The 15589-nt window shown below is 43.6% G+C and overlaps 1 protein-coding gene across 3 annotated transcripts in view; it reads right to left on the bottom strand.

The window, feature by feature from the left end:
- Nucleotides 1–440: 440 nt before the first annotated feature.
- The window catches only part of GFRA1 (GDNF family receptor alpha 1), a 204668-nt gene continuing 189519 nt past the window's right edge, over nt 441–15589 (bottom strand). For all 3 annotated transcript variants that reach the window (XM_073354262.1, XM_073354261.1, XM_073354260.1), the window contains 2 exons: nt 2726–2779; nt 441–1393 (listed from right to left, as the gene is read on the bottom strand). In XM_073354262.1, coding sequence (XP_073210363.1) covers nt 1232–1393; nt 2726–2779 — 216 coding nt within the window. In that variant the 3' untranslated portion in view covers nt 441–1231. The remainder of the gene's footprint in view (nt 1394–2725; nt 2780–15589) is intronic.

Here is a 15589-nt window from a genome sequence, read left to right as displayed (position 1 = left end):
TTAAACCATGTATGGGTCCAATATTGCAAATCCTTACTCATATCAGCAGTCCCATGGGCTTGAGTGGGAGTACTAATGTGAGTAAAAACTACTTACATAGATGAGGTTTGCATGACTGTGCCCATAACTGAAGCAATGATCAGCAATGCCTTTACGTGTTGATTTTAGCAGTATAAGAAATGATACACAATTTAAATTTCACATTTCTGTTTTATGTCCTATTTTCAGTCTATAATGGTGTGATCGGAGAGCTAAGGCATAAAGCTCCCTTAACTTTTAGAGTTGTTATACTATGGAAATATAAGCAGATAATGCTGTTTTAGTAGATGAAATAAATTGTATGTCATTTTTATTAAACCAACAATAAAATAACTAGACTGTATTATTACAATAGAAGTATAGAAGACCAACAATTGTACAATTGAAACTCTTTAGCAAAATTTGTTTCTATTATGTATATCCTTGTAAATGTAAATAAATTTAGCATTATGAAGTGTTCACAATGATTGCTTCTTGTTAATTTAAGGAATTTTCACCCCTTGTTAAGGCTAAATGTAATTAAAATTTAGAAGTACTGGTAAAAGTTTATTACACTCTGTTTTTTATGAGATTTTAACTAAAAGATGTACGTTACACCTGTATGTGACTTATAATGGCTTCTCAGCAGGGAATGCAGAACCACTTACATTACATAAACATTTAAAGAGGAGAATGCTAATACACTGAAAAAGTTAAACATCAGTAGCAATCTATCAAATGAAGACATTTCATGAAGTCCACTCTCTGGGAGAACATTCACCATGTGACAAAAGCCTGGCATCCTCGTTAGTCTGATGTTCATTTAATTTTAAAATCAAAATAGTTAAATGAGATAAATAGGATCTTAAGAAAACTGACATCTTCCTTCTCAGGTAAAGGCCAGAATTGAAATAATAATAAAAAATCCAAACAGATTGCTTAACAGGCAAATTTACATACTGTCTCTTTATAACACTGCATGCCCAAAAGCCTTTTGGGTTCGGAATGTAGCACTGCATCAAGTATTTCACAAAGCCCCTAAATATCACAAGAAGCTTAAAAAAAAGAAAAAAAGAAAGAAAAAGAAAAATTCCAGTTGAATGAAACTGTTTTAGCAGAGTGCTTCAACTCAGCTCCTAGAACTGGAATTTCAGATAAACAACAGAGGACAGGAACAGATTTTTTTTTTTTAACGTGTCCTTTTGTAATGCAGCTACAAGGTTTCTGATGAACTTAAGAACAAAGAGATTGAGAGTGCAATTGTCATCAATATGAGCAGTGTGCTTAGACTGAAGCTTGTAGGAAGAGCAGATGAATTCTCTGATGATATGTGACTTGTGGAGACTCTGACTGTGTTGTCCTTCCCAATAGCATTCTGCAAGAGACAACACTTTCTTTGGTCATTGTTAAGCATTTTCATTATACTGTAATATATTTAGATGCACTTAATAAAATTCATCCTGCCAGTTTCTCCCCCTCCAATTTCATGTATTTCACCATTATGAATTTAAGTATATGAGAAGGATAAAACAGGATGTCAAAAAGACAGTGGTATTAAAATACAATTTGACTGTAACTATCAAAACACATTTAAGGGACACCATCAAAGTAATCAGGTAGGGAAAAAAAGAATAAATAAAAATGACACACTTTGAGAGCAAACCCAGTTGGAAGATCTAACCTTCTAAAATCAAGCACTGTTTTAAAGCGATCTGTGTTCAACTTGGAAATTCATTTTTAAAAAGCAGATGCAGGACTTGCTATGAAATTTGTCTTGTGAAGCCAACAGCAAGCATTGTTTGAAAATGAAGTATTGTTGGATTCCTATAGGTAAGAACCACCATCAGAGTAGGTTTATGGGTTGGCCTAGCAACAGAAGCAATGTCCATTTAGTTTATTTTCCCAGTTGCTGCATTGTTATATGCCCATGTGTTTTCATGATCAAAAAGTACTAATGCTACATACAATATGCAGCTATACATTATACACAGTAAAATAACAGGATAATATTAGGGGCAGATTGGCAGTTGATGTGCAGGTACACGGGACAGTACACAAGGAATATTCCTTAACCCCTGAGCCAGCAGAAAGGTTACAGATTAGTTTAGTTTCCATGAGAGTCAATCTTCCACCTCTAGGGATGGTCCTTATTGGTCAGGTTTGAAGCAGGCTGGTGGAACAGCATAGGGAAAGGTTCCAAGTCTCCAGGGACTGTCAATCTAGCTCCTAATGTATTATATAACTGTCAATTCATTTATCCTAAATCAGTATTCTGTCAGCCATAAAATGAAATCTGCTGTATTTCTGGGACTTGGTAAATGCCATATGATTACATGTTCCTGCAGATTACTAGCTAATTACACTTCCTAGGTGCAACACTAATTACTATTTGACCTGCAAAATCAGTTTTTGGGAAGCCAAGTGGAAAGAGGTCTCGGAGGGAATCCCAACAACTGTGTAGGAATTAAAATGTAATTATCTCACCACTGTATGGTACCAGGGTAGCAGCCACTTTGTACCCAATCCTGAGCTCCTCACTCAGGCAAAACTCCCTTTATTATGATAACTTGGTACCCAGCCATGATGATATTGATGGGACTTTTGTCTGAGGAAAGAGTTCAGGATTGGGTCCTGGATTATGACATTTCAGATTGATATTTGTATTATGAAAAATAAAGTGCTACTGTGATACGGTCCACATTCTTACCTCATTAAGACAGAGTTCTGTGTCTACAGATTCATTGGATTTCCGCTTCTGTGCCTATATAGACAAATGCAGAAGTTACACAGTATATATCTATATTTATACACGTAATATGGATATTTCTGTTTGAATAATCTTTTCTTGATTGTTCTGTTTCATGTTAACATGCCTCTATAATAAATGAGTAGGAATGAAGAACAAATAGTAAAACAACAGTCTTGAAGTAACAATATAATCTCAGTGCTTGTCTACATAGAGCCTTAGTGGTTGGCAAGACGGGGTGTGACTCTACAGCCCAATAGCTAGCCATTATATTTCAAATGGTAGTTCATCAAAACACACAAAGGAACTTTTAATGTGCAGTAGACGGGTCCACAGGCCCAGTGAGTGCGTGGCAAACTAGTGCACTGCAGATTTACAGCCTGGTTTACGGCGCATTAAATCTCCGCGTAGACAAGCCCTTGCAGTTTTAATCCCCGCTGTGAATTTAAAATACAGATTTTGAAAAAGCCAGTAAGAATAAGGGCATAAGGCACTCAGCTAATACTGTGATGAGGGCCACAGAAATGCCCACATATAAACTGGTTTCAGAGTAACAGCTGTGTTAGTCTGTATTCGCAAAAAGAAAAGGAGTACTTGTGGCACCTTAGAGACTAACCAATTTATTTGAGCATAAGCTTTCGTGAGCTACAGCTCACTTCATCAGATGCATACTGTGGAAAATACAGAAGATGTTCTTATACATACAAACCATGAAAAAATGGGTGTTTACCACTACAAAAGGTTTTCTCTCCCCCCACCCCACTCTCCTGCTGGTAATAGCTTATCTAAAGTGATCACTCTCTTTACAATGTGTATGATAATCAAGGTGGGCCATTTTCCAGCACAAATCCAGGTTTTCTCCCCACCACCTCCCACAAACCCACTCTCCTGTTGGTAAAAGCTTATCTAAAGTGATCACTCTCTTTACAATGTGTATGATAGTCAAGGTGGGCCATTTCCAGCACAAATCCAGGGTTTAACAAGAACGTCTGAGGAATGGGGGGCAGGGGAGGGGTGTAGGAAAAAACAAGGGGAAATAGGTTACCTTGCATAATGACTTAGCCACTCCTAGTCTCTATTCAAGCCTAATTTAACTGTATCCAATTTGCAAATGAATTCCAATTCAACAGTCTCTCTCTGGAGTCTGGATTTGAAGTTTTTCTGTTGTAATATTGCAACGTTCATGTCTGTAATCGCGTGACCAGAGAGATTGAAGTGTTCTCCGAGTGGTTTGTGAATGTTATAATTCTTGACATCTGATTTGTGTCCATTTATTCTTTTACGTAGAGACTGTCCAGTTTGACCAATGTACATGGCAGAGGGGCCTTGCTGGCACATGATGGCATATATCACATTGGTAGATGTGCAGGTGAATGAGCCTCTGATAGTGTGGCTGATGTTATTAGGCCCTGTGATGGTGTCCCCTGAATAGATATGTGGGCACAGTTGGCAACGGGCTTTGTTGCAAGGATAGGTTCCTGGGTTAGTGGTTCTGTTGTGTGGTATGTGGTTGCTGGTGAGTTTTTGCTTCAGGTTGGGGGGCTGTCTGTAGGCAAGGACTGGCCTGTCTCCCAAGATTTGTGAGAATGTTGGGTCATCCTTCAGGATAGGTTGTAGATCCTTAATAATGCGTTGGAGGGGTTTTAGTTGGGGGCTGAAGGTGACGGCTAGTGGCGTTCTGTTATTTCCTTTGTTAGGCCTGTCCTGTAGTAGGTGATTTCTGGGAACTCTTCGGGCTCTATCAATCTGTTTCTTCACTTCCGCAGGTGGGTATTGTAGTTGTAAGGATGCTTGATAGAGATCTTGTAGGTGTTTGTCTCTGTCTGAGGGGTTGGAGCAAATGCGGTTGTATTGCAGAGCTTGGCTGTAGATGATGGATCGTGTGGTGTGGTCAGGGTGAAAGCTGGAGGCATGTAGGTAGGAATAGCGGTCAGTAGGTTTCCGGTATAGGGTGGTGTTTACGTGAGCATCGTTTATTAGCACTGTAGTGTCATAAATATAAAGGGAAGGGTAAACTCCTTTGAAATCCCTCCTGGCCAGGGGAAATCTCCTCTCACCTGTAAAGGGTTAAGAAGCTAAAGGTAACCTCACTGGCACCTGACCAAAATGACCAATGAGGAGACAAGATACTTTCAAAAGCTGGGAGGAGGGAGAAAAACAAAGGGTCTGTGTGTCTGTCTACATTCTGTCTTGGCCGGGGATAGACCAGGAATGGAGTCTTAGAACTTTTAGTAAGTAATCTAGCTAGGTATGTGTTAGATTATGATTTCTTTAAATGGCTGAGAAAAGAACTGTGCTGAATAGAATAACTATTTCTGTCTGTGTATCTTTTTTGTAACTTAAGGTTTTGCCTAGAGGGGTTCTCTATGTTTTGAATCTAATTACCCTGTAAGGTATCTACCATCCTGATTTTACAGGGGGGGATTTCTTTATTTCTATTTACTTCTATTTTTATTAAAAGTCTTCTTGTGAGAAAACTGAATGCTTTTTCATTGTTCTCAGATCCAAGGGTTTGGGTCTGTGGTCACCTATGCAAATTGGTGAGGCTTTTTATCCAACATTTCCCAGGAAAGGGGGGGTGCAAGTATTGGGAGGATTGTTCATTGTTCTTAAGATCCAAGGGTCTGGGTCTGTAGTCACCTAGGCAAATTGGTGAGGCTTTTTACCAAACCTTGTCCAGGAAGTGGGGTGCAAGGTTTTGGGAAGTATTTTGGGGGGAAAGATGCATCCAAACAGCTCTTCCCCAGTAACCAGTATTAGTTTGGTGGTGGTAGCGGCCAGTCCAAGAACAAAGGGTGGAATATTTTGTACCTTGGGGAAGTTTTGACCTAAGCTGGTAAAGATAAGCTTAGGAGGTTTTTCATGCAGGTCCCCACATCTGTACCCTAGAGTTCAGAGTGGGGGAGGAACCTTGACATGGTGGCATAGTGGTGGGATTAACCTGAAATCAATTTGATATCCAGTTGAGATTTTTTGAACTAGAAATACAGATTTTAAAAAGGAATTTTTTTTTCCTTTGGAGCTGCTGGAAAAGCAGCTTGTTTTCTCTCTGCTTTGGAGCCAGAGCTGAGACAAAAGGGGATTAGCTTTGTGAATTGCAGGTTTTCTTTGCCTGGAGGCAGGGTACTTAACTCCTGCAGGGAAATTCACAGTCTTCCAACCCAGAGGTTTTTTTTTCCCTACAAGTAAATAGGGAGGGGGGTGTTCTACCCATTTGCCTGGAGACAAAAGTGGCAGGGTTGTTTATTTTTAGGATTTTGATTTTTTTGTTTTACAAGGAGCACAGGTTTGAAAAGGAATTTTTTTTTTCCGTTGGGCTGCTGGTGAGCAGTTTTCCAAGTAGTTGGAGGTTTTTTGCTTTGATTTGGGCCCAGAGCAGAGATAAGGGAATTGTCTTTTTCTGGAGGCTGACAATCAATATCAGAGAATAGGTATTCTATTCCAGCACAGCCAAATTTTACAGCCAAGTTTTGTTTATTTCTAAACCTTGAGTGTAAAGTTAGTTAAAACAGAGAGGTTAGAATGACAAAATCCACGGCTCGACACAAGCTGGAATTAGCCAGATTTCAAGCTGCGGAAAAACAAAGGGAACATGAAAGACAGATGGAACTCATGCAGCTGAAGAAGGAACAAGAAAGGGAGGCAGAACAACACCAAGCGGCTGCTCACAGGAGAGCTATGGAAGCAAGGGCCAAAGAACTGGAGGAGAAGGAAAAAGAGAGGAAGCATGTGGAGGAGGTGGAGAAGATAAAGGCTCAGCAGAATATCCCAACAAACCCTAGTAATCCTTCTCCAAGTACCACTTCCCATCCCAGAAAGTTCCCCACCTACAAGGCAGGCGATGATACTGAGGCCTTCCTAGAAAACTTTGAAAGGCCTGCCTTGGGTACAACATCTCTACTGACCAATACGTGATAGAGTTGAGGCCGCAGCTCAGTGGACCCTTAGCTGAGGTGGCAGCTGAAATGCCTAAAGAACACATGAACAAGTATGAACTGTTTAAATCCAAGGCGAGAGTCAGAATGGGGATAACACCCGAGCAGTCTCGTCGGAGGTTCAGAGCCCTAAGGTGGAAACCAGACGTGTCATTTACCCAACATGCCTACCACATTGTGAAACATTGGGATGCCTGGATATCAGGAGCAAGTGTTGAATCTCCAGAAAATTTGCCCTTCCTAATGCAAATGGAACAATTCTTAGAGGGTGTTCCTGAGGAAATAGAAAGATACATCCTAGACGGGAAGCCCAAAACTGTAATCGAGGCAGGAGAGATTGGAGCCAGATGGGTGGAGGTGGCAAAGAAGAAGAAAACTGGTCGCAGTTGGAGCGGAGACCAGAAGGGACAACCCCAGACCACACCCTATTACCGGGGGCCGCCCAAGGCCCCACCTACCTCCCAAAGAAACCTCCAGACCCCTTATCGTCCCACCACCCCATTTTCTAGCAACCCACCTCGCCCCGTGACCCATCAGCTGGACGATGTTTTAAATGTAATGAGCTGGGGCATGTAAAGGCCAACTGCCCCAAGAACCCCAACAGATTACAGTTCATTGCACCGGAATCACACCAGAGGTCCGCAGGCCCAGATACCTCCCAGATACCCTTGGAGTGGAGGGAAACTGTGAGTGTGGGCAGGAAGAAGGTCACCGCGTGGAGGGACACCGGAGCACAAGTGTCAGCTATCCATGCTTTCTTAGTGGACCCCAATTTAATCAACCCAGAGATCCAAGTGACGATTCAACCCTTCAAGTCCAACTCTTTCAATTTGCCTACAGCCCAGTTGCCTGTCCAGTACAAGGGCTGGTCAGGAACGTGGACTTTTGCAGTCTATGATGATTATCCCATCCCCATGCTGTTGGGGGAAGACTTGGCCAGTCATGTGAAGCAGGCCAAGAGGGTGGGAATGGTCACCCGCAGCCAGGCTAAACAAGCCGTGAGGCCTAGCTCTGTTCCAGAAACTTCTATCAGGACCCGGTCAAAGGTGATGGACCCAGACCCCAGGCTAATGCAACAGCAGTAGTGGATCCCGTCCCAGAGACCCAGACGGAACCAGTCCCAGAACCGGAACCAGCCGAACAACCAACACCAGACCCAGTCTCAGCACTGAATCCAGTACTTGCAACCTCAACACCAGAGGGCCCCACCGAACCTGAACTTGCAGCAGCCGATAACCCTACACAAGAGGCTCAGCCGGAGCCTGAATCCCAACATAGTGCACCAGCAGAGAGCAGTTCACAGTCAACAGAAACAGCTCCATCCCCTATATCGCTTCCAGAGGGACCAAGCCTAGGTCCACAATCCAATGAGGAACTGATGTCTCCAACATCAAGGGAACAGTTCCAGACCGAACAGGAAGCAGATGAAAGCCTCCAGAGAGCTTGGACGGCGGCACGGAGCAACCCACCGCCTCTCAGCTCTTCTAATCAATCCAGGTTTGTTGTAGAAAGAGGACTTTTATACAAGGAAACTCTTTCTGGTGGACACCAGGAAGACTGGCATCCTCAGAGACAGTTGGTAGTTCCAACTAAATACCGGGCCAAGCTCTTGAGCTTAGCCCATGATCACCCTAGTGGCCATGCTGGGGTGAACAGGACCAAAGACCGTTTGGGGGGGTCATTCCACTGGGACGGAATGGGCAAGGATGTTTCTACCTATGTCCAGTCTTGTGAGGTGTGCCAAAGAGTGGGAAAACCCCAAGACCAGGTCAAAGCCCCTCTCCAGCCACTCCCCATCATTGAAGTTCCATTTCAGCGAGTAGCTGTGGATATTCTGGGTCCTTTTCCGAAAAAGACACCCAGAGGAAAGCAGTACATACTGACTTTCATGGATTTTGCCACCCGATGGCCGGAAGCAGTAGCTCTAAGCAACACCAGGGCTAAAAGTGTGTGCCAGGCACTAGCAGACATTTTTGCCAGGGTAGGTTGGCCCTCCGACATCCTCACAGATGCAGGGACTAATTTCCTGGCAGGAACTATGGAAAACCTTTGGGAACCTCATGGGGTAAATCACGTGGTTGCCACTCCTTACCACCATCAAACAAATGGCATGGTGGAGAAGTTTAATGGAACTTTGGGGGCCATGATACGTAAATTCGTAAATGAGCACTCCAATGATTGGGACCTAGTGTTGCAGCAGTTGCTCTTTGCCTACAGAGCTGTACCACACCCCAGTTTAGGGTTTTCCCCATTTGAACTTGTATATGGCCGTGAGGTTAAGGGGCCATTGCAGTTGGTGAAGCAGCAATGGGAGGGATTTACACCTTCTCCAGGAACTAACATTCTGGACTTTGTAACCAACCTACAAAACACCCTCCGAACCTCTTTAGCCCTTGCTAGAGAAAACTTACAGGATGCTCAAAAAGAGCAAAAAGCCTGGTATGATAAACATGCCAGAGAGCGTTCCTTCAAAGTAGGAGACCAGGTCATGGTCTTAAAGGCGCTCCAGGCCCATAAAATGGAAGCATCGTGGGAAGGGCCATTCACGGTCCAGGAGCGCCTGGGAGCTGTTAATTATCTCATAGCATTCCCCACCTCCAACCGAAAGCCTAAGGTGTACCATATTAATTCTCTAAAGCCCTTTTATTCCAGAGAATTAAAGGTTTGTCAGTTTACAGCCCAGGGAGGAGACGACGCTGAGTGGCCTGAAGGTGTCTACTACGAAGGGAAATGTGCTGGTGGTGTGGAAGAGGTGAACCTCTCCATGACCCTTGGGCATATGCAGCGACAGCAGATCCAGGAGCTGTGCACTAGCTACGTGTTAACGTTCTCAGCCACCCCAGGACTGACTGAACGGGCATACCACTCCATTGACACAGGTAATGCTCACCCAATTAGGGTCCAACCTTACCGGGTGTCTCCTCAAGCTAAAACTGCTATAGAACGGGAGATCCAGGATATGTTACAGATGGGTGTAATCCGCCCCTCTGAAAGTGCATGGGCATCTCCAGTGGTTCTAGTTCCCAAACCAGATGGGGAAATACGTTTTTGTGTGGACTACCATAAGCTAAATGCTGTAACTCGCCCAGACAACTATCCAATGCCACGCACAGATGAACTATTTGAGAAACTGGGATGGGCCCAATTCATCTCTACCTTGGACTTAACCAAGGGGTACTGGCAGGTACCGCTAGATGAATCTGCCAAGGAAAGGTCAGCCTTCACCACACATCTCGGGCTGTATGAATTTAATGTACTCCCTTTCGGGCTGCGAAATGCACCCGCCACTTTCCAAAGACTTGTAGATGGTCTCCTAGCAGGATTAGGAGAATATGCAGTCGCCTACCTTGACGATGTGGCCATATTTTCGGATTCCTGGGCAGACGACCTGGAACATCTACAAAAGGTCCTTGAGCACATAAGGGAGGCAGGACTAACCGTTAAGGCTAAGAAGTGTTAAATAGGCCTAAACAGAGTGACTTACCTTGGACACCAGGTGGGTCAAGGAACTATCAGCCCCCTACAGGCCAAAGTGGATGCTATCCAAAAGTGGCCTGTCCCAAAGTCAAAGAAACAGTTCAATCCTTTTTAGGCTTGGCCGGTTATTACAGACGATTTGTACCGCACTACAGCCAAATCGCCGCCCCACTGACAGACCTAACCAAAAAGAAACAGCCAAGTGCTGTTCAGTGGACCGAAAAGTGTCAGAAGGCCTTTAACAAGCTTAAAGCGACACTCATGTCTGACCCTGTACTAAGGGCCCCAGACTTTGACAAACCGTTCCTAGTAACCACAGATGCGTCCGAGCGTGGTGTGGGAGCAGTTTTAATGCAGAAAGGACCTGATCAAGAATTTCACCCTGTAGTGTTTCTCAGCAAAAAACTGTCTGAGAGGGAAAACAACTGGACAGTCACTGAAAAAGAATGTTACGCCATTGTCTACGCTCTGGAAAAGCTACGCCCATATGTTTGGGGACGGCGTTTCCACCTGCAAACCGACCATGCTGCACTGAAGTGGCTTCACTCCGTCAAAAAAACTAACAAAAAACTTCTTCGGTGGAGTTTACTCTCCAAGTTTTTGATTTCAACATCCAACACATCTCAGGAGCTTCTAACAAAGTGGCTGATGCACTCTCCCGTGAAAGTTTCCCAGAATCAACTGGTTAAAATCGTCCTTGAGATGTAGAAAATATTGTTAGTCTTTATGTACTTGGTAGTATATTTAGAGATGCATGTGTCTTATTAACTCTGTTTTTCCTAGAGCTCCAGGAAGAAATCCCAGCCAATGTTTCACCCTAGCTGAGATTTGGGGGGGGCGTGTCATAAATATAAAGGGAAGGGTAAACCCCTTTGAAATCCCTCCTGGCCAGGGGAAAGCTCTTCTCACCTGTAAAGGGTTAAGAAGCTAAAGGTAACCTTGCTGGCACCTGACCAAAATGACCAATGAGGAGACAAGATACTTTCAAAAGCTGGGAGGAGGGAGAAAAACAAAGGGTCTGTGTGTCTGTCTACATTCTGTCTTGGCCGGGGATAGACCAGGAATGGAGTCTTAGAACTTTAAGTAAGTAATCTAGCTAGGTAGGTGTTAGATTATGATTTGTTTAAATGGCTGAGAAAAGAACTGTGCTGAATAGAATAACTATTTCTGTCTGTGTATCTTTTTTGTAACTTAAGGTTTTGCCTAGAGGGGTTCTCTATGTTTTGAATCTAATTACCCTGTAAGGTATCTACCATCCTGATTTTACAGGGGGGATTTCTTTATTTCTATTTACTTCTATTTTTATTAAAAGTCTTCTTGTAAGAAAACTGAATGCTTTTTCATTGTTCTCAGATCCAAGGGTTTGGGTCTGTGGTCACCTATGCAAATTGGTGAGGCTTTTTATCCAACATTTCCCAGGAAAGGGGGGGGTGCAAGTGTTGGGAGGATTGTTCATTGTTCTTAAGATCCAAGGGTCTGGGTCTGTAGTCACCTAAGCAAATTGGTGAGGCTTTTTACCAAACCTTGTCCAGGAAGTGGGGTGCAAGGTTTTGGGAAGTATTTTGGGGGGAAAGACGTGTCCAAACAGCTCTTCCCCAGTAACCAGTATTAGTTTGGTGGTGGTAGCGGCCAGTCCAAGGAGAAAGGGTGGAATATTTTGTACCTTGGGGAAGTTTTGACCTAAGCTGGTAAAGATAAGCTTAGGAGGTTTTTCATGCAGGTCCCCACATCTGTACCCTAGAGTTGAGAGTGGGGGTGGTCAGGGTGAAAGCTGGAGGCATGTAGGTAGGAATAGCGGTCAGTAGGTTTCCGGTATAGGGTGGTGTTTATGTGAGCATCGTTTATTAGCACTGTAGTGTCCAGGAAGTGGATCTCTTGTGTGGACTGGACCAGGCTGAGGTTGATGGTGGGATGGAAATTGTTGAAATCATGGTGGAATTCCTCAAGGGCTTCTTTTCCATGGGTCCAGATGATGAAGATGTCATCAATATAGCACAAGTAGAGTAGGGGCGTTAGGGGACGAGAGCTGAAGAAGCGTTGTTCTAAGTCAGCCATAAAAAAATGTTGGCATACTGTGGGACCATGCGGGTACCCATAGCAGTACTGCTGATTTGAAGGTATAAATTGTCCGCAAATGTAAAATAGTTATGGGTAAGGACAAAGTCACAAAGTTCAGCCACCAGGTTAGCTGTGACATTATTGGGGATAGTGTTCTTGATGGCTTGTAGTCCATCTTTGTGTGGAATGTTGGTGTAGAGGGCTTTTACATCCATAGTGGCCAGGATGGTGTTTTCAGGAAGATCACCGATGGATTGTAGTTTCCTCAGGAAGTCAGTGGTGTCTCGAAGGTAGCTGGGAGTGCTGGTATCGTAGGGCCTGAGGAGGGAATCTACATAGCCAGACAATCCTGCTGTCAGGGTGCCAATGCCTGAGATGATGGGGCGCCCAGGATTTCCAGATTTATGGATCTTGGGTAGTAGATAGAATATCCCAGGTCGAGGTTCCAGGGGTGTGTCTGTGCGGATTTGATCTTGTGCTTTTTCAGGGAGTTTCTTGAGCAAATGCTGTAGTTTCTTTTGGTAACTCTCAGTGGGATCAGAGGGTAATGGCTTGTAGAAAGTGGTGTTGGAGAGCTGCCGAGCAGCCTCTTGTTCATATTCCGACCTATTCATGATGACGACAGCACCTCCTTTGTCAGCCTTTTAGATTATGATGTCAGAGTTGTTTCTGAGGCTGTGGATGGCATTGTGTTCTGCACAGCTGAGGTTGTGGGGCAAGTGATGCTGCTTTTCCACAATTTCAGCCCGTGCATGTCGGTGGAAGCACTCTATGTAGAAGTCCAGTGTGCTGTCTCGACTTTCAGGAGGAGACCATCTAGAATCCTTCTTTTTGTAGTGTTGGTAGGAAGGTCTCTGTGGATTAGTATGTTGTTCAGAAGTGTGTTGGAAATATTCCTTGAGCCAGAGACATCGAAAATAGGATTCTAGGTCACCACAGAACTGTATCATGTTCGTGGGGGTGGAGGGGCAGAAGGAGAGGCCCCAAGATAGGACAGCTGCTTCTGCTGGGCTAAGAGTATAGTTGGATAGGTTAACAATATTGCTGGGTGGGTTGAGGGAACCATTGCTGTGGCCCCTTGTGGCATGTAGTAGTTTAGAAAGTTTAGTGTCCTTTTTCTTTTGTAGAGAAGCAAAGTGTGTGTTGTAAATGGCTTGTCTAGTTTTCGCAAAGTCCAGCCACGAGGAAGTTTGTGTGGAAGGTTGTTTTTTTATGAGAGTATCCATTTTTGAGAGCTCATTCTTAATCTTTCCCTGTTTGCTGTGTAGGATGTTGATCAGGTGGTTCCGCAGTTTCTTTGAGAGCGTGTGGCACAAGCTGTCAGCATAGTCTGTGTGGTATGTAGATTGTAATGGATTTTTTACCTTCAGTCCTTTTGGTACGATGTCCATCTGTTTGCATTTGGAAAGGAAGATGATGTCTGTCTGTATCTGTACAAGTTTTTTCATGCAGTTGATAGATTTCCACTCCATACGGCTAAATGCAGTGCCTTGCATAATGACAGGTTTCAGAGTAACAGCCGTGTTAGTCTGTATTCGCAAAAAGAAAAGGTGTACTTGTGGCACCTTAGAGACTAACCAATTTATTTGAGCATAAGCTTTCGTGAGCTACAGCTCATAGAGCCAGAAGAGTTCCCAGAAGTCACCTACTACAGGACAGGCCTAACAAAGGAAATAACAGAACGCCACTAGCCGTCACCTTCAGCCCCCAACTAAAACCCCTCCAACGCATTATTAAGGATCTACAACCTATCCTGAAGGATGACCCAACACTCTCACAAATCTTGGGAGACAGGCCAGTCCTTGCCTACAGACAGCCCCCCAACCTGAAGCGAATACTCACCAGCAACCACATACCACACAACAGAACCACTAACCCAGGAACCTATCCTTGCAACAAAGCCCGTTGCCAACTGTGCCCACATATGTATTCAGGGGACACCATCACAGGGCCTAATAACATCAGCCACACTATCAGAGGCTCGTTCACCTGCACATCTACCAATGTGATATATGCCATCATGTGCCAGCAATGTCCCTCTGCCATGTACATTGGTCAAACTGGACAGTCTCTACGTAAAAGAATAAATGGACACAAATCAGATGTCAAGAATTATAACATTCACAAACCACTCGGAGAACACTTCAATCTCTCTGGTCACGCGATTACAGACATGAACGTTGCGATATTACAACAGAAAAACTTCAAATCCAGACTCCAGCAAGAGACTGCCGAATTGGAATTCATTTGCAAATTGGATACGGTTAAATTAGGCTTGAATAGAGACTAGGAGTGGCTAAGTCATTATGCAAGGTAACCTATTTCCCCTTGTTTTTTCCTACACCTCTCCCCTGCCCCCCGTTCCTCAGACGTTCTTGTTAAACCCTGGATTTGTGCTGGAAATGGCCCACCTTGACTATCATACACATTGTAAGGAGAATGATCACTTTAAATAAGCTATTACCGACAGGAGAGTGGGTTTGTGTGTATGGAAAAGGGGCGGGAGGGGGGGGAACCTGGATTTGTGCTGGAAATGGCCCACCTTGACTATCATACACATTGTAAGGAGAATGATCACTTTAAATAAGCTATTACCAACAGGAGAGTGGGTTTGTGTGTGTGGAAAAGGGGTGGGCGGGGGAGAAAACCTGGATTTGTGCTGGAAATGGCCCATCTCAATTGTCATACACATTGTAAGGAGAGTGATCACTTTAGATAAGCTATTACTAGCAGGAGAGTGGGGTGGGGGGAGAGAAAACCTTTTGTAGTGATAAACACCCATTTTTTCATGGTTTGTATGTATAAGAACATCTTCTGTATTTTCCACAGTATGCATCCGATGAAGTGAGCTGTAGCTCTCGAAAGCTTATGCTCAAATAAATTGGTTAGTCTCTAAGGTGCCACAAGTCCTCCTTTTCTTTTTACATATAAATTAAGTCAGTAATCAAGGGTCTATGTAAAAGACACATATGATCCTAGTAGAGAAAAATGGAGTATGATCATGCTTTTTGTTAATATTAACTAACACTAGTACATCTTAACTAGAAAATATGGACTTTGACCAGTGTATTCTTAACAGTTAGGAAAAAATATACTATATTTTGAAGTGTTTTACTTTTGCTAATAGAATTGTACCTAGATGTTAAGATGACCAATAAAAATATTTTAAAATAAAAATATATTAATTTCTGTGTTGTGCTACAGCCACAAAGCCTGTTCTGGAAAGTTCCCAGATTATGCAAACAGAACAACATTTATTTCCTTTAAGGAATGTAACTATAAATCAACCTGAAGTCAGACGATCAGGGGGACTGAATCCAGGTGCCCCACCTCACAAGTGAGTGCTCCAATCACC

Source organism: Lepidochelys kempii, chromosome 7 (genome assembly GCF_965140265.1).
Source record: "Lepidochelys kempii isolate rLepKem1 chromosome 7, rLepKem1.hap2, whole genome shotgun sequence".
NCBI classification, from domain to species: Eukaryota; Metazoa; Chordata; order Testudines; family Cheloniidae; genus Lepidochelys; species Lepidochelys kempii.
The sequence above is the reverse complement of the archived record's forward strand: the minus strand, read 5'-3'. Positions and strand labels throughout refer to the sequence as shown.